General features: G+C 55.6%; 4 protein-coding genes across 4 annotated transcripts; 1 reads left to right on the top strand and 3 right to left on the bottom strand.

The window, feature by feature from the left end:
• Window positions 1-10,094: 10,094 nt before the first annotated feature.
• CkaCkLH20_10826 (uncharacterized protein) lies at window positions 10,095-11,261 on the bottom strand (the record flags this gene model as incomplete). The annotated part of the gene is made up of 1 exon (XM_038893540.1): window positions 10,095-11,261. The coding sequence occupies one exon, from the start codon at window positions 11,259-11,261 to the stop codon at window positions 10,095-10,097; it is 1,167 nt and encodes a 388-aa protein (XP_038741089.1).
• Window positions 11,262-13,098: 1,837 nt separating this feature from the next.
• CkaCkLH20_10827 (duf803 domain membrane protein) lies at window positions 13,099-15,185 on the top strand (the record flags this gene model as incomplete). Its single annotated transcript, XM_038893541.1, has 2 exons — window positions 13,099-13,918; window positions 13,981-15,185. 2 exons carry the CDS (start codon window positions 13,099-13,101, stop codon window positions 15,183-15,185), a joined length of 2,025 nt encoding a protein of 674 aa, XP_038741090.1.
• Window positions 15,186-15,594: 409 nt separating this feature from the next.
• Window positions 15,595-17,246, bottom strand: CkaCkLH20_10828 (uncharacterized protein; the record flags this gene model as incomplete). The annotated part of the gene is made up of 4 exons (XM_038893542.1): window positions 15,595-16,228; window positions 16,313-16,751; window positions 16,838-17,023; window positions 17,093-17,246. The coding sequence occupies 4 exons, from the start codon at window positions 17,244-17,246 to the stop codon at window positions 15,595-15,597; spliced, it is 1,413 nt and encodes a 470-aa protein (XP_038741091.1).
• Window positions 17,247-18,507: 1,261 nt separating this feature from the next.
• Window positions 18,508-21,691, bottom strand: CkaCkLH20_10829 (uncharacterized protein; the record flags this gene model as incomplete). Its single annotated transcript, XM_038893543.1, has 2 exons — window positions 18,508-21,590; window positions 21,652-21,691. 2 exons carry the CDS (start codon window positions 21,689-21,691, stop codon window positions 18,508-18,510), a joined length of 3,123 nt encoding a protein of 1,040 aa, XP_038741092.1.
• Between the last annotated feature and the right edge of the window lie 2,033 nt (window positions 21,692-23,724).

Genomic DNA, 23,724 nt, shown 5'->3' on the forward strand with positions numbered 1-23,724 from the left:
GCGTAGGTGCCCCGAAGGCCGATACCCTAGCTCCAGATCCACGATTGATTGGCAATGCAAGGCGCAGGAGAGCAAACTCGACCGACAAGCCCGCTGCCGTCTTCTGCCCTGTCGATATTTGTCGGTCGGTCGCTTCTGCAATTCCCCGTGAGACCCTGCCGGTGCTGGGAGCCCAAACGCCAGTGGGCGGAACAATCACACTCAGGGCTCAGGGGGCCGACAAGACAAGGCGATGCCGGGCTCTTCACAGTAACAGTCCACAGTTCAGTCTAGGTCGGCCCAAGCTGGGGTTTGTCAGTGACCAGCCACTTTTGCTCCAGCCTCCGTGGGGGATACGGAGTGCTGCTCCAGTCGGAGCACATGATATATCCAGATATTTCCCTATCGCCCTGTTTTGTGCTCCGCGTAAGACCCGTCAGCCCAGATAGTAAGGTGGAAGTGGTTTGGTCCTTTTGTCGATAATCGATATCATCGGAATGAGCAATGCCGGATGACGACAGCGGGGGTTTGGCTCGAGGCGGACACTCTCCTGCCCGGGTAGAAGAACGATGTTCAGAGGGCAGAGCGGAGAAGCACTAACAAGGCAGCTTGATGCGTTGATTATCGTCGGGCTATGCTGTGTTCTTTCTTGGCGAGCTTCGTGCCGGGGCGCTCTCGCAATTGAGCCATGAGCGTACTGTTCATATGTTGGAGAACAAGACTGCCATGGATACTTCGTATAATAATCTGCGCAAGCTGAACAGTTCGGCATCGGAAAGATGAAAGAGCCAGTGACCCGAAGCAAAGTTGGTACTGGAGTCCGTAGTCCGTCTGGCTGGTAGGGTGGCATGCCGCACGCCGCACTCGGCATCCCAGGAGAGCCTGAGTCGCGAGTACAAGGAGCTTTGGCCTGGACCAAGCCAAGGGCATCGGGGTCCTTTGGGTCCTCTGTTTACTATCCATAAATGCCCACTTCTGGCATCTTGCTCGTGTCCCCTCCCATTGCGGGTTGCGGGCATCGGTTGCTGCCAAAGCTCGTCAGAATGGTGGACTGGTATTGGCTACCAAAAAAAGGTATTCGAAAAGTGCGTCTTTTTTTGGCCCTCGGTCTCGAGTCTCGAGCTGGGCATTCCTTGGGAACTGCGTACGGCGCGCAAGTGAGGTGCCGGCGGCGGAGGAGTGTTGCGTGCCTGCATGGCATATCGCCCCAACGCACAGACGGCGACGGAGCCGTTTTGTTCTGTTCCCACCGGCCTGTCCCACAGAGGCGGGACGCCTGCCTATTCGCTGCAGATGGTGCGCTGCTGGAGAAAGCAAGGCGGCGGACAGAGCTGCGACAGGCGGGGGCCGCGGGTGAGATATGTACCGATACATGAGCTTGACACCGAATATTCGTGGCCACGGCCGTACCCGTACACTTGCGGTAGGACGATGTTGCGTAGTAGTGAACCGCACCAGAAGATATTCATCGGTGGTTTGCTGCTCGCCGGTATGGATGTCATATGCTGCCATGGACTTCTTTTGCGCAATGCGTACCTTGACTTGGCTATCTCGGGTCCCATCTTCGCACACTAGGCGAGTAAGGCAAGGTGTTTTTGGCTTAGGCGAACCCTGATCCTGCAACTCATGAATCCGTAAGGCACGCAGTAAGGCGGAGGCGCGTCGCATCCGAAGCATCTGATTGCGATGCATCAGTAGCAGGGAAGCTGTCGGCCAAAGCAGATACCTAGACGTATCCGTACGGACGTAAAATATTCGTAGTGCAGCCACCTCGGTTGGTCCATCTCAAATCGAGGCGGAAGCGAGAGGCGCGATGCGGTGCGGTGCGGTGCGGTGCGGTGCGGCGAGACTCAGGACCAGCGGTGGCAGAGCAAAAGCAAGCGCCCAACGCCAAGCGAGCCCTTCTGCAGGGGCAATGACATCGGCCCCGTTGAGATGGGGATTTGGAGTCTGGACGGATATACACAGTAGTGCAGTGTACGCAGTAGCCACCCTGTATCCTGCGTGTGGACGGAGTCTTGAGCATGGCGAGACATTGAAGCGAGTCCTGGTTGGTGGTTTCTGCACACGAGATGGAGCCGTCCAGCCGGTGAGAAAGAAAGTTTGCCAGGCACTTTGCCTTACGTGCCTTGGAAACCCGGCCTTACGTAGGCGACGACGTTTGCGTAAGGTAGGTAGGTAGGTAGGTATCCGTACGAGGCTTGAAGCCAATGTGCGAGTGTGTGACCGTACGGAACGTAGTCATGGATGATGGCAGTACGTGAAGTAGGTTTTTGGTGAGGAAGACGGCGCCGTCTCCGTGTCGGTGGAGGGAGGAAGGGGTCGAAGGAAAGAGGAACGAGATCCTGGCCAGAACAACGTAGTATCCGCGAGGGCGTAGACGAACGGGCGGGTAAAGAATCCAGGGTTCCGGGAATTGCGTGTCGTTGGGAACGACGGGAGAATCTAGCCGGCTCAATTGGACGCAGCCCGGTTCAGGACGTTTTGTCGTGTTGGTGCTCTGTCAATTTGATGGTGAATATTGATTAGGCATTGATTTACATTTGGTTGCCAGACAGAGTTCGATGACAGACGGATAAGGCGGGGGGGACTTTGGAGAAACGAGATGAACATTTCCAAATTGCTGGAAGGGATGTGAGGGCGAGGCCGAGGTTGAGGTGGTGGTGCGTGCATTGAAGTTGAGGTAAGAGCGTACCTACCTACCTAGGGTAAAGCGCAATTAACAATTAATTGTCAATTAACCGGCAGGATGGTTCCTGACTTGGGTTGCTCTCGGTCTCGTGCCTTGGAGTCCAGTATCTTGGAATTGTTGGTCTCAGTCTGTCGGGGACTCTGACTTTGACAGCTAGGTAAGACCAGACACCAGAACAAGACATTGAGAGTCAAGATTCCCTATCCGTTGAGGTCCCGTCGTACCTGGTTGATGGAATATCGCGGACAATGACGATTGAAGAAGGCACGTTCTCAAGGTGCCTTACTCGCCCTTTCCGTCTCGTTTCCGTACCTAAGGTACCTAAAGTAAATACCTCTATCCGTACTTTACCTTACCTAATCGTGATCGTAGCTTTTGTTCCTGCCCGTTCAAAAGGCAAGAGTCATGGAAGGTAAAGTTCAGTGCTGAGGTGCCTGCCGTTCCTGCTCCTGGCTCCTGGGCCCTTCGAGATGTCCACTTTAAATGCCAAGTTCGTCCTAGCGTCGTCTCCATCTGCAGCACCCCGAGTTTGGCCCAGTTACAGTGCGCCACTGTGCGTCAAAAACGGCACGGCCTGACCCACTTGGTTCGTCCAGGGTCCAACCAATCCACAGCACCCACTGCCACAGGGAACTTCCTGCATAGGCAAGGCAAGGCAAAGCAAAACCTCGACTAACACTTTTCAATAACATGCTGGAGGTACGGATACCTTGCCTCGACACTGACAGTTACTTGCTTGCCGGCTTTACGCCTTACGGAAACAGCGCGCGCACACAATTCGTTGCCCCTGACGGACATCTTCAGTCATGGCACCTCAGGCCTTCCATCCCAGGTGGTATGGGGTTCGGTACGGTACCTTGAGGTAGGTAGGACGACGATTTACCACCACCAGAAAACCCCTAGAGTTGATCATCTCTGAAGCTCTTCGTACGAGTAAGGCAGGGTACCGTAACTGACTGAAGACAGACAAGAGAACCTGATTGAGCTTGAAACAAAGCCATCTTCGTACCATTTTAGGGACCCGAGTCTGTCCACCTCAACCACACAAATGAGAAAACGCCGCGGGAGAGCAATCCCAAAACAGAGAGAAACAACCCCGTTACCCCAGAATAGTTGCAACCGCATGCTTCTTCTCGTGGTCTTGGGATCCAACAGAGCTCCCTGTTTCCTTGTCCACGCCGCTAGACCTGAAGCCTGAGCCGGCCTGCCTTGCTTCTGTTCGCGCGCCTGTGCCTGTCGAACGGCTCTCCCCCGGCCTCGCGAGATACCGGCTGCCCTCTCAGCATGGCATCCATCTCACAGGATACCACTGTAAACCTCCATTGACGCCTCCTGTAAGACCCTCCCATTGGATGGTTCGCGGTGAGCTTGTGGGCGGGTACTATGCGATTCAATGCACTGTGAGCCTGTCCGCCAGGCCAAGGGCAAGGAACGGGACATTGACACCGCTCCCTGTCAATGTTGCAACCACTGGCCGTCAAGGATGTTCTGCAGGAGACGGCGCCCTTTCCCGCCCCTCCAGCACCAGCTTACCTTGTCTTCTTCTCCCCCAAGCCCAAGCTACCCCTCGACGCAACTCGACCTATCCCGAGCTCACCACCCAGAAGTTGTCTTGTCTTTTGTTCTGTTGCATTGTTTCTTCGCTTTCTGGTTTCTTGTGGCAAATCCGTTTTACCTCTAATCTACAGACACGGTAAGCTTAATCACCCTAGGCAATACGCTGCCAATAACAGCCCAGTTATGACATGGCTAAACTAGAGACTTTGGGACGCCCAAGTTCCGGTTGTTACGACTTCGCATTTGCTACTGAGGACTCGTAGTGCGAGTTGCACTCACGGCGACGAGTTGGAATAGGCTGATCAACCAAGGCTCAAGTGGCACACGCATGGAAAGCAGGTCCGACGACTCGCCCAAGTCTAATCTGAACGGCCTACTTCAGGTGTCTACCTCAAAAGTGCCTTCCTTGATGCCATCGATGGGATTGTGAATACGTACATTAACATTCTGCTACCGCAACTAGCTATTGGCCGTGATGCCGCCGCCTCTTGCATTCCAAACCATTCGCTATTCGCCTGAAAGATGTCATCTAGCGGCCTGCAACCGACATGAGCACTCTATTTTCCTCCCGTCACCCAACGTCCATTCGTTCCCCTCCATCGTCGCGCTTGAACGTCGTCATAACCTCTATGGAAATCCTCTTCCTCCCGCCTGCTCCCTCCCAAAGCCCAAGGGCCAAGGCCATGCGGCCGGGAGATTGGATCATGTTGTTGGAGGGTCGCTTCCCAAGCCAGTCAAGTGGTGCAGTTCTTCATCAAACCGTACATGAGGCGCGGACCCCAATGCAGCTTACGGGCTACGGACGTCCTGGCCAGACCAGCCGCGCGCAGTTCCAATATTTCAAGCGGCTTTCTTTGACGTGCCCCTTCTGTCTCCTACATTCGTGTGTGCCTTCTGGGCCGGGGAAGAAGGCTGACTTGCGGGATCCCACCTGGCAACTGCAACGCCGTCATTTCCAGAACGTCAGCCCTGGGAACAAAGAGCCCATTCCGGTATCGTCCCTTTACCTCTAATTGGCGCGTGGCGGTTGACGGCGGCCGGCTGACGGCGTCATTCCACAAGGCGGCTTCCGGTCAGCGTGCCGTCGGTCGTCACTCGGTGCCACATTCAACGTCGTCGACCAATGCGGGTTCCACAAAGATCAACATCTCCTGTCAGACTGCATGGCCTGTCAGACTGCATGGCCGGACCGAACCACAGCGGAAAGAAACAGAAAAATATGGAACACTGCGGGAGGATCTCGTGAAGAGAGATTCGGCAGAGACCACGTACAACTCAAAAAGACAGGAAGGCCAACGGCGTCGAAAAGTCCGTTGTGCGAGACCGAGGCAGCTCGGCATCTCCCAGCGAGTCATCAACTGGGTGAAAGACGCCAGCTGCCGCTTTCGCGTTCTAGCTGCGAGTTGCGCGGAATCTGGGATAGTAAGCCGCTATGCATTCTGACCTTGGATGCGGAGAAGGATGGGAATCCTGGAGAACTTCAAGGGAAGGCATGTCGCAGCTTCTACGGATACTTTTCTTCAAAGGACTTTTCTGTCAGAGACCAAGTCTGACCAGGGTCTAATGTCAGTTATCTTTTTGCCAGAATGCGACCCGTTATGGAAACCAAACCTGGAGAGAGACGACCACTTTTTTTTCTTCACCCGGTCCGAAACATCAAGTGCTACGGTGAAAATACAGAGTACACCATCGATCAACGTCTGCGCAGCGTTGCGTTGGTTGGATTCAGCCAGGGTTTCAAGCAACAGTTGGCGTCGCTATTCTGCCTGGATGAGCGGATTGATCCTAGAGGGCGCCAGTCAAGCACATCCCAGCACATCCAATCCTCGCTCCCTCCGGGTTTTGGAATCGAACGTCTATGGTGTGGTGTCAGTCTCAACACTGAGCACACAGACGAGACTCTGCTGAATAACAACCTATGACCGAAGGGAAGATGCGCCGAGATACGAATGTACAACCCTGCCACCAGGTCGCCGAGAGGCGTCGAGTATCTCGTGGGACTTGCATAGGCGAGCGACAGATTCGTAAGTCGGTGTGACGGTCCAACTGCTAGCTGCGTGCTGTTGGGTCTCTCGAAATGGCGCTGATCGGCCCTGCGCGCCTGCAAGGTCCCGCGAAGCTCACATGGAAGCCCTAGAGAAGCCAGATGGCCTGTTTTGGCGGCCAATTCTATGCAAGTGCAAAGAGGCAAGTTCTCGTGCTGATCGCAGGCGCAGATGCATGCTTCGTACGGTCCAGAACTCATGAAAACCCTCGACACCGTCCGGACTGGTGGTGACTGGAGTCTGGACATGGGATGTGCCCATCACAAACCACAACCTGTGGGCCAAGGGCCACCATCTGCGAGGACGCGATCCAGGGTGATGCCAGCAGAACGGCTTCAGATCAAACCTCCCAGCTGTCAGATTGGCAAAGAGCTTGGACTCCCGACTGTTCGTCCTGTCACTCAATTCCCCCAAAGGACCTACGGCCCCCAACATCACGCCACCATCACCAGCTCGCATCTCAACCGTTCGAAGCGGCGTCCATCTGGATTACACAACCCTGACAAACCCTCCCTCTCCCCCATAGCGTCGATTTCCAAGATCATCCTATAGCACAGACTGGCGACAGTCTAGTACTGACTGAAATCGATCGAGAGTTTCGACAATAGTAGGACGGCGTCCCGAACAAGGACAATCCCGACATCCAAACATCTGCTCACGTTCCGCCTGCAATCCGGGTGCCTCATCACCGAACTACCTCTACTCCGACGACGGTCATAGCATTGCTGTGTAAGTATTACAGACAGTTTAAACTGCCGTTGAAAAGCAGCCTGGCAGCTAGATTGGCTTCCAGAAATGGACCGTTGTTTCAGTTATTTTGCCTAGTTGGGTACCGGGAGACGTCACCGACAAGCGATCCCTCTCCAGAAAGAGATGAACAGCGACGTGGTGCCGCGGCTCGATTTACATTCCCTGTCGCGACTCCGCGTTGCTTGAATCCGGTGTTCTGCCCGTATTCTTGAGAGACAACATATCTGTAATAACATCCTCCTCTATTATAGCGCGCCTTTTATGGTGCCTCAGCGTGCCGCTCTGTCGCGTTGGAGTTTCATCGCCTAGGCCGACAACAATTGGCCTCCTCTGGCGCTTCAAGATATACCGACTTGTTAAGACCGGACGGTGCAGACGAGACATGCACGGCGTGTAAGCGATGCGACACCGGGCGAAGACTTCACTCGCGGCCGTCCTCCTCCTCCGGTTCGGAAACACTCGAAACGATCCGGATATGGCATGCTCGCAGCAGTCACCCGTCGTGTGTCCGGGGCGGGTTCATGATTCCAAAACGCCAGAGGCCGTTACCGATGCCGGGCCACCGCCAAAGCTGGGCTCAACCCAGACGTGACTTGTAAATTCTCGACAATCGTCCTCGACTGGCGCGTAACGTGGCCCCATGTTGGCACGTCAAGGTTTTGCTCTCCGGCGCTCGGACGGTGGTGATCAGCAAACAAATAGATGAAGTGGGAAAAAAAGTCTTCTATGCCGCGCTCAGACTCGAATGTCGATCCTTACTCTGCAGTAGCGCTTCACCTTGGGCACCACCGCGTCAGTCGACAATCTGAGCGGGCCCCTGGGATGGAATAGCATGAGATGAAAGTCAGGCGCTGGTCGTCCTAGTCACTGCTATCCTCGTCCCTTTCGTTATCGGACAAGGCTCGTCGTATACTCCATGATACATCGTCTTGGTGGCTCGGCAATCCCAGGCGCTCCGCCATCACCGCCGACGCCTTTCCGTTGGCGTCTCCGACCAACGACGCGCCAGCAGCGGGGACTACTCCAGGGCCGTAAACCCATTCGCGCTACGGGCGGCGGGAGATGGGCGGGTGTGGCTTACAGTTTCTCATTGATATCTGATATCGCGAGATATCATCCCCACGGGACCCAGCCTGAACTGGATATCAAGACACACAAGATCCGACCCATCTCGCTGACAGCTCCGAGCTCTGGCCGTGCGTTGCGTTTCCGGCCCGCTTTGGCAAACGGCATACGTCTCGTGAGAGATATTTGACGGCCAAAGACGTTAAAAGGCACACATCAAAGTATGTGATGGGCACCGCGTCGTCGCCATCGTCCGGGGAGCTAGAGGCTGGCATGCCGCCGGCGTCGACGTTTCTCGCTGTAACTGCCGGCGTTAGTCACTGGGGTGAAGACTGACTATTGGAGAGACAGAAGCGGGTGGGAAGTCATGCCTTCACGCACCCCTGCGTCGAGATCGTCCTAGTTGGGCCAAAAAGCTGGTGATCGTCGCCCCCGTTCGGGAATATTTGATGTTTGATGCGGGCGAAGCCGGGCTGCCCTGCTAGTAGCAACCGCAATAGGTGAAGGCGATGTTGGATGGACCTCGTGTTTGCGTCCAGTGTCCACGATGCAGCTTGCGTTGAGTCCACTCGAGTGTGTTCTCGTAGACAGGGCTCTTCATCTCCCGCCTTACGCGCCTTGGCTGGTCCCCGATGGATGTGACTAAGTGCGCGACTTATCGTGAAGTTTGACGTGCCCAGGTCGCGCCGTTTCTAGCCTTTCCGCCTCGAGGCCGTTTTGTCTTGGCCCTCAAAGTTCTTGAGATGGAAAGGGGGGTTAGCTCAACCCATAGTGTCGCATCACACCCAGTCGGAAGTTTGTTGGACTGTCAGAAGCCTAGGGCTTGCTAGTGTGAGCCCGTTGATCCAACATGAAGGCTAAGGACCTGCTGTCCCGAAGTCAAAGTGAACCGTCGCCTCGGGCTGCTGCCAGTCGGCCGCGCCCGTCGTGGAGTCGCGTGTCTCCGCATACTCTTGCTTCGTCGCGCTGATGACGCGGTATCTTTCAGAGTTTGATAGGGCGAAACTCACAAACTCTGAAGAGACTTCGTCCGGCGCCGCGCGTTGAGATAGTGAACCGGACCGATGATGTGCTCGCGTGCTAATCATCAGTCTGTCCAAGGAATTCCCAGCTGCTGTCGTCTTCCAACTATTGATACGTAATTCGCACGCGGCAGTACGGTCTGTCGAGAAGCTGGTCCAGACCTCAACTGCTTGTTGAAGGAGCACTCACCCATGGTCCAGCAAGCCCTTGACATTCGCCAAGTCTGGAATAGCAACGTGCCATGCCCAATAGAAAAGAATAATGATGCCGAGGACTAAGGTTGGCGGAGCGCGACAGACATGGGAAACTTTCCCTCCGTCGCTTCCTACGGGGTTGAACTGGTTCACAGGTGACGACTAGTCATTCAGGTTGATGTGTCGACCTACGAGAAACAATGTTTCGGAGCTGAGCCCGACGAACTGGTGTGGAAGTGGAGAAATTCAAGAAGATCGGATCAGGCGCTTAACAGAGCTGACATAGTTTGAACTTGTGTTGGCTTCCTTCCACATGTTCATCCCGCAGTGGCAAAAGCCGTCGTCGGGAGGAGGAGGCTAAAGCAGCTAATCCGGCGTGCCACTTGGCGTCGACTTTGGCTTAGCTTAGAAAACCGTCCGAGGCTTGATGATATCTAAGATGGTGTCATCAAATGTCCGGACACCCAGAGGCTTGCTCGCCGAGGTTGTTGATGCCCTCATGCTCGTCGGTATGTCCAGATTACCTCGGAGCTCGACTCCTGAGTAACCACATCTACCAGGCGCTCGCAGGATCTCAGTTCGGGCCGGGAAGAACAGGAAGCTGGGGTAGAAGGACCGAAAGGGAATGAAGGAGGAAAACTGCATGCCCTGTTACAACTTTTCATTCTCATTTGCCCAATCTTTGCTCAAAATTACACTAGTCACTTACAGGCCCCGAGGAAGAAAAAGTACCCAAACCCCCTTTTCCCAAAGCAGAAGACAGAGATGCGATGTGATGATTGCTTGCTTTCATTTCCAGAACCAGCTGCTCTTTTCGTCCGTGTCATTCTCTTGTCGTTGTTGGTCCTTTTTGTTGCTGCCGCCGCCAGTCGAGAAGCTTGCCGACCATGTGTAGTCGGATCGTCTCTCGGTCTGTTTGCCAACCTCCTCCCCCTTTTCGTTGAAGGTCGTCACTGTCTTGGTGACGCTTATGTTTCCGTTTCCGTCGTTGCGCTCCTGTACGTTTTCTACTACTCTCCAGCCCGAGGGGAGGCCTTGTGGCGAAAGATCCCTCGTGGAAGAATGAGTTTTGCCGGTGTCCGTCTGTCGCGAACCGCTGAAGCGGGCTTTGCCCGTTACTGAAAAATAGGAATCTTCCTCCGTCTCTCTGTTTTCCTCTTCAGGACGATTTTGCATCGCCTGTCGAGGTTCGTTCCTCGTAACCCCCTCGTCCTTCTTTACGTCAGGCTCTCTGGCGTCCGGTGCCTTTGGAGAGGTGTGTCCTGGGGCGGGCAGAGCCCTTCGTTCGTGGAACGGGTCGTCTTGCTCCTGCAGCCAGCGCTGCCATCTCTCGCTGATGGCTCCTTCGAGCACGCCTGGCCTGGGTGCCCAGCCGTCCCAGAGACCCTGACGGGTGAGTTGGTGAAGCCACAGAATAGGTGGAAGTCCCTTGGGGAACTGCTCCCTCCATTCCCTCTTCACGCGGTGCCGTTCGTGAATATCTGGCAACCCCTGGCCGCTGCTAACCATGAGAAGGTCCTCGAAGGCGTCCTCGAAACCGAAGAGAGACGAATCAGCATCCGCAGGAAGATCCTGTGGTGTCGGCTGCGGCATGTCGCGGAGGGCGAGTGGCGAGTAAGGAGACTCTATGAGGAACGAGATCCACATAGCCTGGTAGAGGGATTCGGTGAACTCTTCGGCCCTGAAGAGAGCCTGCATGGGAGACATGGCGGAGAAGAGTTCAAAGACGGTTGGCTGGGGGAACTGGGAGGACGGCGTGCGCGGCTGGACGGTGCCATCCTCGGGGGTCCTGCGGTCATCGTCGAGGGATCGGGGAGGCTCGGGCCAGTGGCCTTTGAGATTGTGAGTGACGACGGTTGGTATGCCGAGAACACTCTGGAAAGCGGATGCGATGTGGCCATCGACCTTTTGCTTGAAGCGGATGAAGACGTTGTCAGAGGGATCGTTGTCGGGCATATTGCGAATTTGTGAATGTGTGTAAATGAGGCTCGTCGGATGTCTTGGGTGAGGTTCGAGATGGACAGTCGAATTGTCTCAGTCGATGGGAGATGAAGGCAAGTATGAGTTTGAGTGGAAGTAAACGTGTGTGTGTGCGAGCAATCACGGAAGGCTTCCGGACGCAGAGAGAGCACCTAAATCTTCATGGACAGCGGGACCGTTCAGGTGTCGTTGGAACATAGGTCTCATGAAAATGACGAAGTCGAGTTTTATCAGATCAGATCAGCTCACTTGGTGGCAAGCCGCGACGGCGGGGTGAGGGTGAGAATCCAATGAGGTGGCAGTTGAGTTCGGAGACTCTGAAGATCCGACAATTCCCCAACAGACGGGACTGGACGGGCTTGGGAAATGGAACCAACTGGGCGATTGCCGGGAGATTCCAGCGACCCAGTAAGAATACCCTGGAAATATCCAGTCAAATGCCCCCCTCTTCGACAGGCTCTCCGTCCCGGGAGGGAATTCCATGGCTACGGGGGATGACGGGACCGAGTCCAGCCACAGCCCAGTGGTCTGAACCCCGGCACGTGTGGTGACGACAGGTCCACATTCTAATTGGACCAGGCCTGATTATGTAAGTCAGGGTGACATCGAATGCCAGTGGTCCCGTTGGCCCGGTCGCTTCCGACGCCACAACCAGCGGGAGACCCGCCCTTTAACGAGCATTCCGCGTAAACTGGGTGTGGCTGCCACTTCCAGGTGAACAAATGAAGGCCCGGGACATTGAAGTCTGGGCGAGGTGGGGCCCGCTGCTGGGCAGAAGAAAGGAAGCCCGCCCGACCGTTCTCCCTATGTACGTACCTAGGTACAGCACACGTGCAGCCATTCCACATGAGACACGAGTTAGGTAGCAGCAGTATCTACAGTACTGATGCGAATAAAATGCACTTCAGAAGCTACGGGCAGCTCCAAAGTCAGCGACGGGCGCCACAACCCGACATGATGGCATATTGAAGCAATCACCCGGGGCTAAGCCACACTTTACAAGTTCAGGGACCGTTTCCATTTCCATTTCCATTTCCATTTGGATTTCACTGGGGGCGTGGACCCTCCAGCTGTGACCAGGGCACCTCGCGGGCAACCTACTATAGTAAGCCTGTGATTGAATGTGGGGACGTGCCTGCTGCCCAGACCCGCGTCAGAGGTGTCGGTCCTGGTTTGCCGACCGATGCGTCGAGTGTCGGACCCAGTTCTTGGGGATTGAGGAGTGTTGCCTGTATCCGTAGCGTATGCGTATGCGTCTTGTCTTGCGTGTGTGTGAGAGAAAGAAAGAACTTGACCAGGAAACAAGAGGATAAGCAGCACGCGGCATCAGCGTCAGTCAGGTCCTCGCTATTTTCTGCCCATCTCAAACTTGGTTAACATCGCCTCATCTTTTTTGGCTGCGCTAGCTAAGCTTCCAATCTTCAACTCGGCCTTTTTTCCTACCAATTTCCGTTTCTCATCCGCAGATCCCCATGGCTGGCTACAACAATCTGCTGTCCAACTCTTTCTGACTGCCTCTCCCGCTCCCGCTCCCGACTTCTCCGGTGCGTTTTGTCGCCGTCGCGTTGCGGGTTGCTGGTGCTCTGTCGCTGTCCAGATGATACGACATTCGTCCGAGTCCAATACCATCCAGCGCGCTTGGATGCCGGGCGAATCGATTTGAAGCGCCGTCGTCATTAGGCATCGCCAGCCTCGCCTAACTAGCACCAATCTTTGGTTCGAAAACAGAAAACGTTATACGCTTGTGATCCCGCCTGCCGCCTGCGGTCACCATTTTCCCATCTTCTTTCCGACTACTCCTTACCCGGCGGTCATGATAGCCTCCGTGGTGATCGCCGCTGACCCTGCGGCACGACCGGGCCACGGCGACGGCGACGACAACAAGGACCTACAGAACTGGTCTTCGCTGATCGGCATCATCACAGCCATTGTCGGCAACATCCTCATTGCCCTGGCCCTCAACGTCCAGCGCTACGCACACATTCGATTACACCGAGAACGCGTCCGAGTCCGACGGAGAGCGAAAGAGGCCCTCAAACATGCCCAGAACGGAAACCAGACCGGTCCCTATGGCTCTGTCGCTCGCGACAGTGCTGATCGAGCCGAAGAACACCATGACCACGGACACCACGATGCGGGCGAAACCGAACCCCTAACAAGATCCTTCCGCTCCGAAGAGTCCACCGGTTCCGACTATTCCGGCGACGACGAGAAGGCCCCCTCCACGTACCTCAAGTCTCCATACTGGTGGATGGGACAGATCCTGATTACCTTGGGCGAGCTGGGCAACTTTTTGGCTTATGGCTTCGCGCCCGCTTCGATTGTGTCGCCCCTTGGCGTCGTTGCCCTGATATCCAACTGCATTATTGCGCCCATGCTGTTCAAGGAAAAGTTCAGGCACCGCGACTTCTGGGGCGTCATTATTGCTGTTGCTGGCGTTGTCATTGTGGTTCTGAGCGCCAAACAGGAGGAAACCAAGCTTGATCCCGACGATGTTTGGGGTGCCATCACGACCTTGGAATTCGAGATCTACCTGGCAGTTACGATATCACTCATCATCGTCCTGATGTGGGCGAGCCCAAGATACGGCCACCGAACCATCTTGATAGATCTTGGTCTGGTTGGTCTATTTGGTATGTCATCCAGTTGATACGCGGTAGTCATCGCCCTGCTGACTGACTGACTTCTTTCCCAGGCGGCTACACGGCTCTTTCTACAAAAGGCGTATCCTCCATGCTTTCATCGACCCTCTTGGGAGCCTTCAAGACCCCCGTTACATACGCGCTGCTCTTCACTCTTCTGTTCACTGCAGTAATGCAGGTGCGATACGTCAACAAGGCTCTGCAGAGATTCAGCTCCACCCAGGTCATTCCTGTACAATTTGTTCTATTCACCCTCTGTGTCATTGTTGGCAGTGCCGTCCTGTACCGAGACTTCGAGAGAACATCGGCTGAACAAGCCGTCAAGTTTATCGGCGGCTGTCTATTCACCTTCTTCGGTGTCATCCTCATTACTAGTGGTCGACTAGAGGAGGAGATCGAAGATGGGATGTCTGATGTGGACGGAGTGGAGGAGACGATTGGCCTCGCCGAGCAGGATACCACGCAACCGCTTCCTCCTGCGTCAACCTCGATCCCGTCTCCCAAATCGCGGCGGTCCTCGAAGGCTTCCGTTGCGTACTCGGCAAACAATGGCTCAAAGCCGTTCAGCATGCAGCGCGATTCGGGAATTCCTTCGCTACGTGTCCCAACCGCCGCGTCAGCAGGAAACCTTGTCGGCGCGGAGTCCGAGCCCCTCCTGACCAACCCATGGAGCAACAGCGCAGACGAGGTGCTTCCTCCGCCGGGCACACGGACAATTTCGGATGAATCGATATCAACCTTTCCTCACTTGGGTTTCTCGCCGTCAGAGCCAGTTACGCCCATGTACGACGGGCAGTTGCAACCCAGCTTCCCCACGGACAGGCCAGTCACGCCTCGTCCGCCGTTGCTCGGCCAGCGGCCTCACAGTCACCAGTACCATCCGGGTCCGCTGTTTTCTCCATCACCGTTGTCATCTACGGTCAGCGCGGTGGTCAAGGACACTCTTCTTAGGAGCGCAGAAAGTCCTCTCCTGCGCAGAGCTTCCGTGAGAAGGTTGCGCTCAAGTATAAGAGCCAGTCTTTACATGCCCGAGGATGACGATGACACGAATGGCGACCTTGAAAGACAAGACCTGATGAGCAGATCGAATGGAAATGACGGTGGGCCTCCCGAGCGCACTCGGACAGCAGGCGAAGGTGCGTCCAGAGAGCACCAGCCTGGCAGGCCACGAAGTTTGAGCGACACACTGGGCGAATTCTTCAGAGTGAAAAGGAAAAGGAGAGACGTGAATACCGACGCGGAAGAGGATGAGGTATGAAGGAGAGCAGGGCCCAAGCTCTTTACGGGGGGGGTTGATTTGGCTCTATGTCCAAAGGTTTCGATCAAGGACTTGGGAGGCATCGTTGTTTACCTAGCATTGCATATGGGCGTTCCTGGTAGAGTCGAAAGGTTATGGGTACACTATCCACTGTCCATCGTTTCAGGCGCGCGGAATAAGGCTTCGGGAATGCGTTGGGTTTCTTCTTGTGTATAGACATTGCATTAATCTCCCCCTACAATTGTAGCACGAACGAGATGGATTTTGCCTCTTCCAAATGTCCTCCACAATTCGGGGATTGAAATATCGAAATGAATGGCGTTCTATCGGACCGCGTGACTACCACTTGTGGCGGCATTTGCTCCATATCCAATGATATGACGATGCAAACAGTCCTCGCACGATGCCTTCATGCTATCGTCTTACCAGGCGCAACACAACTGCGCTCTTCCTGTGGCCCAACCTTCTTCTCCGCCGCTTGAACCGAAGTCCCAGAAGATGTATTCCCATCGCTGGGTTCCTCATCCCTCTGCTCCGTCACTTCTCCAACTCCTGAGGCACCACACCCTTCTTCGTCCTCAGTCGCCGAGGTTTCTGCCTTGGCCGACCTCCGCAAATACCATTTGAACACGTACACCAGGATCTGTGCCATGAAAACCTGCTCTATAGTGTACAACAGCACCGGTATCTGGATCAGAGCGCGCGTGAGGTCGTCAGACTGCGTCCACATGGCCGTCGCCAGCGGGATGCCCAGCGACGTCGTCTTCGCCGCGCCACAGAAACACACCGCAATGGTCTGTTCCCGGGACAGCTGCCTCGCCGTCACGATCCGTCGTAGCAGGGAAGGCGACCGGCGCATGAACTCGGAGTCGGCCACGCGGGGGTTCACCGCATCGCACAGCCGTTTTGGCGGACGGGCCGAGTAGAAGCAGATCAGGGTGAAGAGCATGTAAAGCCCGACGTTCATGAAGACGTTGAAGATGATGGAGGCGTGCGGTGTTTGGTAGAGAGCCCCCGTCTTAAAGGCAGCAGAGAAAGTCGTCCTGTCGGCCTGCGTTAGCTAATACGCTAAAAGACTGGCCGATGCGCCCGCCCTCGTAGGCGCGATGGGATCCATTTCAACTCACCAAACAAGCAAAATCAGACAAAACGTCGAGACCTTTGCGAGATAAAACGTCCTCAGCGCCCAGTCGACCCTCTTTTCCCAGAACCACCGCAGGACCTGCCCGACGGCCAAGGGCAGCAAGACGCTCAGCCCGAGCTGCTTCAGCACGTTCCCGTACATGGCGCCGAGGGTGCTCGGGTTCGCGGGCTGCCAGTCCCTGAACTCCTCCGTCTTGGGGATGAAGCCGTAGATCAGGCCCGGGGAGATGAAGGAGCCGAGCACGTTGCCGATGACGACCTCGATGATGGCCGCCGCGTCGTCGCCGCCCGAGGCCCGCGTCATCACCACGTTGGACGCGATGGTCGTCGGCAGGCAGGAGGCGACGACCATGCCTACTATGATGGGGGTTGAGAGGACACCATTGCGGAGGCCGCCTGCGGCGATTATGATATGGATTATGACTTTGGCAGAGGCGTCCGTCAGTCAGTCCGTACGTTTACTGAGTGGTCCGTCCGGTCACGGTCTGGCGAAGGGTTGGGGTTCTTACTTAGGAGTATGACGGGTATAACGATGAAACTAATGCCCTGTACGATGATGTGCAGCCGCCAGTTGGTGACGTTCTGCCGCAACTTGGTATGCGAGAGCTGCAGACCGCTGACGAGGAAGATGATGGCGATGCCGCCGTATATGATGGAATACTCGGACCTGATCGGTCCCCCTCTGGCAGCAACGTCTGTTTTGGTCAGTCGTGATCTGACACCAACGTGCTTCTCTCGTCGAACACACAACCGCCTCTACTCACTCGGAAAGAAGTACGCGAACACGCAGCTGAGTGCGAACCCAATCACCAACCACTGCGCCAGCACGAGCTTGAAGATCTTGACCGCCTTGGCCCGGATACGCGCCACAGTCGGCCGAGGCCGAGAAGCCTTCTCGTTCTCAGCGGAGCCGCCCATGGTTGCTTTCCGGAGATGAGCACCGGAGAGACATCATACGCCCCGGGAGGTTTGTCAAAACAAAACGGCGAAGTGGAGTCCGATGCGAGACGGCCCCGTTTACTCCCGCTGCGAATGGAGATGTGGTGGCGACGGACTCTGACAGACGGGGGGAAACTTGTCCAAATAATTCCCGGATATATCAGGGGAAGAAGGAAAAAGTACGACACGACAAATTCTTGAATTCGGCACGTAAAAGACATCCGCGACGAGTTTTACAACCAACATCCAACCCCCCCCCCCCCCCTCCCGGACATGTCTTCGTCCGCAAGGTAGGGAATGGATGACGCCAACGCCCAGGGCTCGCGAGCCGGGTTATTACCGACCGCAGCGGCCAGAATCCCGATGTCGGGACCGTCCGAAATGATGCGTGTGAAAGGTCGACGGCCGGCTGATCTTACCAAACACCCGCGGCGGGGGAAAGGCAGGTAGGTGGTTGGTCGGTGAGCATCAGCGATATGGGACGGACTGATAGCCCGCGTGGTTTGTCGAGGCCACATGCCTCGGGGTCCGCCGCATCGGTGCCGTGCCGGCTTGGCCGAGGAGATTTGGGGCCGGCGGTCGTCGGCGCGACATGTGCCACACACACACACACACACACACACTCTTGGCCGGACAATTTCGACAACGCACATTATACTTAGATCCTTGATTTGGTTTATAATAACATTGGCATTCGCTATGAAAGATTTGTGATGTGATAGAAAAGCCATTGATTCGTTTCGGTTTATTTCTAAAGCGAGCTGTGCACCGTGTAACACGGCGGTCGTGGTCACGACGTCTGAGCGTGGTGAGCCCAGTCTGACATGCTTGACGCGAGTGAAGGCCGGGGCGTGACGTCTAACGTTCTAAGATATTCGTATTTTCTAAAAAGCTTCTTCTACATCTATTTTCTAGATTTATCATTATGTTTATGACTTATCATGGACCTGACTTTGTCCCGACCTGCCATTCTGCGTGGGCATTATCCAATATCTCTCAGTGAATTCGTGCCTCCCCCTTCCCACGCCACCACCTTCCCACCCGCCAGATTCTTTTTCCACTGCGACTGCATCATAATCCGTCATGGTATCCAAGTCCCGACGTCCTGTTTCCCACGCAACCCAGTTGTATCTGCGACCCGGGGTATCTACCAATACTAAGAATTCAAAAGATAGTAAGAAAAGAACAAAAAGGAAAATAAGAACACCTCTTAGGTATCATATGTGAACAAACTTGACGCTCAAGAGTCACGCGCACCTTGCTGCATCCTCCTCATGGCTTCGCGATGCAAGTCAAACATCTCACCCGTCTGCATACGACTAGTGAAAGCCTGGTTTGCCCGCTCCTTCTCGATCCTCTCCTTCTCCCGTCGCTTGGCCTCTGCGTCCTTCTGGCTCATCAAGAAGCTGCGCTGCAGGTCGATGTTCCTCTGCATGTCAGCTTCCCGAGAGGCAGCTTGAGCCGCGGCCAGGTTGGAGGAGCTTGCGGCACGGAACATCATGGTCATGTCACGTCCGTTGGCACCTGCTGGCGAGGCTGCCATTCCCGCTCGCAGATCCCTTTGGACCGAATCGCGGAAGCTGGCTAACCTCGCGTCACGAGCTTCCTGCGATGGTGCGTTTGAGAACCGCACTGGCTGGTGAGAGTCGAATTGGAGTTTCTCGGCGGACGTGATCGGCAGATAAGGGTTGCTTGACGACCTCTTCTCCGACATGGAGCTTCTGATGGTGCCCATGCTGCTTTGGCGACGGATGATTTCCTTGCGTTGGCTGAGAGGAAGATCGTCGAGAGAAGCTGCTGGCATCTGCGGCTGGTACGCGGAGTAACTGTGCACAGAGCCCACTTCGCTGGGTGGGCGTTGGGCGGCAGCGGCGAGATCAGGCGTCGAGCTGGCTCCGGTCAGAATGCCGTACGTCTTGTTGCGTAGGGTTACGCTTCTCTGGGCGAGCAGGCTCTGTGGACTACTGAAAGGCACAATGCCCGGCGGAGGGGGAGGAGGCACGAAGCCTCCAGGTGTGACGGGAGAAGCGGCGTAGGGCATGTACTCGGAAGCGCCCGCGACACTGGGAGACCTGGATGGCATTTGGATGCCTTCTTCTGCGATGGTCTGGACGGTTGGAATCTGGTTCTTGCTCGACTTCCTCCGGTGGTGCATGTTGGGTTTGGGTTGCTGGCGCATCATTGGAGGCGGCGAGGTGGCACTCTCAATGCCCGAGCCCCAAGAGTTGTTTCTTGAGTGAGTTCGCGCAGGTGGAACAAAAGTTGACATTGCCCTGGCAGGTCCTGCACCAGGCATTGGGCCTGGCGAAGGTGTTGGGACCGGGGCAGGAGTTGCAGTCAAAGCTGTCTGCTTCAGTTCTTCCACCATCACAGGCACTGGGATTTCCGTGCGCTGCGGCTTGTCTACCGGTTGCTCAACTATTGGCAGCGTCTCCGGTACTGGTGCTTCGGCGTGGCTTAGATGCTTCGCCCACTCATTCGTCCTGTAGTGCAGCGCAATGTTCGAAAGGGCAGATGGCAGGTGTTCTCTCGTCAAGCTCACGGGTGTCGAGTGGTTTGAGGCAGTCGATTTCGCCTTCTGTGAATGCGTTGCGGACTGGGCTGCGTCCTTGGCCTCGTGGTCCTCCGTGGTTGCTTCCTCACCAGGTTCCGCTGTAGTCTTTGCGGCATCCAAAACTTCTGTCGCAGGTTGCGCCGCATTGCTATCGGGTGAAGGTGCAGGAGGCTTCACATCTTCCGAGTCCATGGCTTCCTCGGGAGAAGATCCTGCCTCAGCGGCAGCGACTCTCTTGTCTGGCTGTTCGTCTTGAGACTGGGTGATGACCGCGACGCTTTGGAGACGGGCGTCTGGGCGGGTGCTCGTGCCACTGTCATTCTCGGAATCGATTGTCGCAGCAATGGAGTCGTCAGTCGGCTTCCGCAGGTGCTGGTGCTGGAGGACAGCCACCTCATCTTCGTTGGGAATGTTTCCGTGGCGTGATACCGAAGTACGCTGAGATACTCTTCGCATGAGGGTGGCTGATCCCTGAGACACACGCTTAGCGAAGGAGCTTCGCTTGCTGACAGCGTCAGCCTGGTCCTCATCGTCGTCGGCAATTGTCGCGACTGTGGAAGCTCTGGTCCTAGGTCTGCTATCGTCGAAAACCGGGAACTTGAACGGCAGCGGAACCACTTCCGGGACCGGGGGAACAGCACCGTTTTCATCGTGGATCTCTGTCGTGTGAACCAATGCTTGCTTCTCGTCAATCAGTTCGCGAGCGGCATCAGAACCTGCGGGAACTCCGTCTGGGGCGACTCGCACTGTTACCGTGCCGTCGTTTTCCTTTTCAGAGGTCATCAAAACCTGTGTCGTTGTCTTCGGGGGGACAGGAGGGGGCACGTCACTGCCCTGCATCTCGGCGACCAGACGAGGTCCGGATCCGCGGATGGAGGCGCTCTGGCTGTACCGAACTGCCTTCTCACTTTCACTGTCGCGGGCGAAGCCGGAGTCCTGATCACCGTGAACTCTCTCCCAAGCTCGTCGTTCGCGGGCATTCTCGGCTTCGATTTGCTTTCCGATGTTGACTTCTTCCTCGTCGCGTTCGCGTTGTTCCTCGGCCAATTCTTCCTGCCTCTTGGTGCGCCGATCCTTGATGACGGACCATAACCTCTTCTGGGAAATGATACCGGCGCAGAATATCACGATGATGGCGGCAAGCTCAACTCGGATGCCCTTGGTCAGAGGATACGTAGTGGTACCCACCGGGAAGAGGTTGTCGTTGAGGTGCCAGACGTAAGCCCAGAACTCCTTCAATCCGGCTCTGCTCAGACAGTCGATGCCAATGACGGTTGACGTCGCTCCGGTGAATGAGATGTTGATGATCAATGACCAGTCTCGGGTCCAGCGGGTAAAGTATGTGGCAAAGGACGCCAACGTGAAGACGACGATGAAGACAACCTTGGCTACGCCAGAAAGCAGTCCACCTTCGTGGAGACACAGCAGCCACATGCTGAAGCAAAAGCCGCCGAGCCCACATGCAAAGCACTCGGTGATTTCGTTGAACCACAAGGAGGCGACAATGCCTACCACGACGCCCGGGAGTATCGCGGCGACTACGAATCCTCCCTGACTGCCGTTGCTGACAGGCAAAGGAACGAGATACACAATCAGCACTGTGATGCCCAAGCCTGCTGCAAAGGCAACAGAAAGGGTGTTGTGCATGACCGGGTGTCTAATGCCGATGAGCGTGTAAACGATACCGACACACAAGAGAATGACACCAGCGACAGCCCATCCTGGGGTGATCTTCGGTTCGAGAGGCAGCTGGCCTTCTGGGATCGTGGCTAGGGAGATGTTAAATATTTTGGCCATGAGAGAATGCAGCGGTGCTGTGTTTGTGTGTACATACTGTTGAAGAGGGTCGAGTTGTCGAAAGTGATCCCATCAGTAGCGGTTGGCGATGCCGACGTGCTCGAAGGAGTGTGAGAAACAGAGATCGATCCCGGGACGGAGACTGCGGTTGAGCTGGCCGAGAGGATCAACGAAGAAGTTGGCCCCCCATCTCGAGTTGCTGTTCGTGTAGCAGAGGTAACGGCCGCCGCAGAGCTCTCTTGCCTTTTTAATACTGGAACGATGTGGCCAGCAGCGAGCTGGAGGCAAAGGAAGAGAAGAGCGCAAGCGAAGAAACGGTTGAATCTCGCCATGATGATCTTGTACCTGCCCGGCCGTATGTTGTCGAGGGGAATTAGATGTTTCCGACGTTCTCGCCCCGGTGGCGCCTCGCGGGAGAATGTAATTAGTGATTGACAATGAAGGGCGTCTCGAGCATGATCAAGGTCGACGGAAGGAGGGATGCCGGCAAAGAGGAAACAGCGGGACACTAAGCGCGAGCGGAAGAGAAGGCCGGGGAGGGGAGTTATTAGTCGAGTGAAGGACGTCGAGGCAGGTGAAGGTGAGGTGCTATTCTAACCCCAGAGACCAGTGGGGTTATGAGACAATCCAGCTCTCCAAGAGCTGAGGCTGGCAATAGGAGAGGGGGAGGAGAAGAAAAGAAGGCAGAGACAAGGGCAGGGAAGGGCCCAGCTGTCGTGTGGAGGGGTATCAACCCGGAGGTGATCAAACTATATAGGACATGGAGGAGGGCCTAATGCCGGAGGGGAAGATCCATGGTTTGAGGGATGTGGATTTCGAAGGTAGCACTGGACGAGGAACCAGCGGAGCGGAGCACACGGCGGTGCTTCGTCCATCACGAATGCGTAGGTAATGAGAGATGCGGGCAAAGAGGGCCCTCGATGGTCTCCAACGCGTTTGTACTCTGTACGGTGTACGGGGCAACTGGATTCATTACTCGAGAGTGCATGGGACTAGCAAACGGAGGGGCAATAATCGGAGTCATTGCATGAGCATCCGAAGTCCTAGTCCTCGGCCATGGACGTCGGGGTGCAAGGGACAGCAGGGTGAGAAGAAGTTGCGAGGTCGGACGGAGCTCAGAGCTCGGGGCTGCGTTGCATGCTCGGTGCGGTCGTCTGACGACGAGCAGACAACTAGCCGGGGTGCAGAAGAGCCATGGCGGGCAGGATTAGGAGGGCAAAAGGCACGCGGGTGCAGGAGATGAGAGCCGCGACCATGGAGGGTCTAAGAAAAGAAGAAAGCGGGTGGCCAGCCAAAAGGATGAGCAGTCTACTTGGCGGCGTAGAATACAGCCGAGTTACCTGCGGCTCTCGGCCAGACGAAAGGCGAAGGGAAGCAAGCATTGGATTCGACATTCGATACACGGCGTGTTGGCCATTAGAAGTAGTACCTTGGCGGTAATCCTGGTTGAGGATTTACATGTCGTGCCGAGGACGGCACTGACTTGTACAAACGGAGAGCAGGCAGGCATGCAGCTGCAATGCAATTGAATATTGGACGCGAAGCAGGTAGGTGTCGACGCGATTACGGGAAGCAAGATGATGTTAGGTGCGGATACGGATGGCAGAGATGTAACCTGCAAGCCGGCACCTCATGCGCAGCGGTAACTCGACGTCGGAAGTTGAGGCGCATCCATCCTAAATTACAGGGACAGGGGGCGATCCCGGCATATCCCACGGTTAGCGTTGAATCGGATGGGTATGCGTAAGTCAAGGTAGCACAAGACAATCAGGAACAAGGGGCAAGAAAAGAAGAGGAAGGCTGATGATGGAGGGGGGAAGAGAGAAAGAGGGGTCCGTGGGGTGTGAGCAACCCAAGCACCAAAGTATGTGGATGGAAGGGAAGGCTTGGGATGAGAGAGAAATTGAGATGGAAGATGGGATGAGATGAGATGGTCATTGAGGAGGGGCGTGCTCGCGGGATCAGAGGTGAGGTGAGGATAGCCCAGCTTGGTGAACAAGACCAACACCACCCGTAAGAAGACTCTTTCCATCGCGAATGACGTCTCTCAAGGTCTTTTCTTGCACCACTTAGTCTCTGCGATGTCCAGGTAAAAAGTAAAAGCAA

Source organism: Colletotrichum karsti (assembly GCF_011947395.1).
Source record: "Colletotrichum karsti strain CkLH20 chromosome Unknown Scaffold43, whole genome shotgun sequence".
Classification (NCBI taxonomy): Eukaryota; Fungi; Ascomycota; class Sordariomycetes; order Glomerellales; family Glomerellaceae; genus Colletotrichum; species Colletotrichum karsti.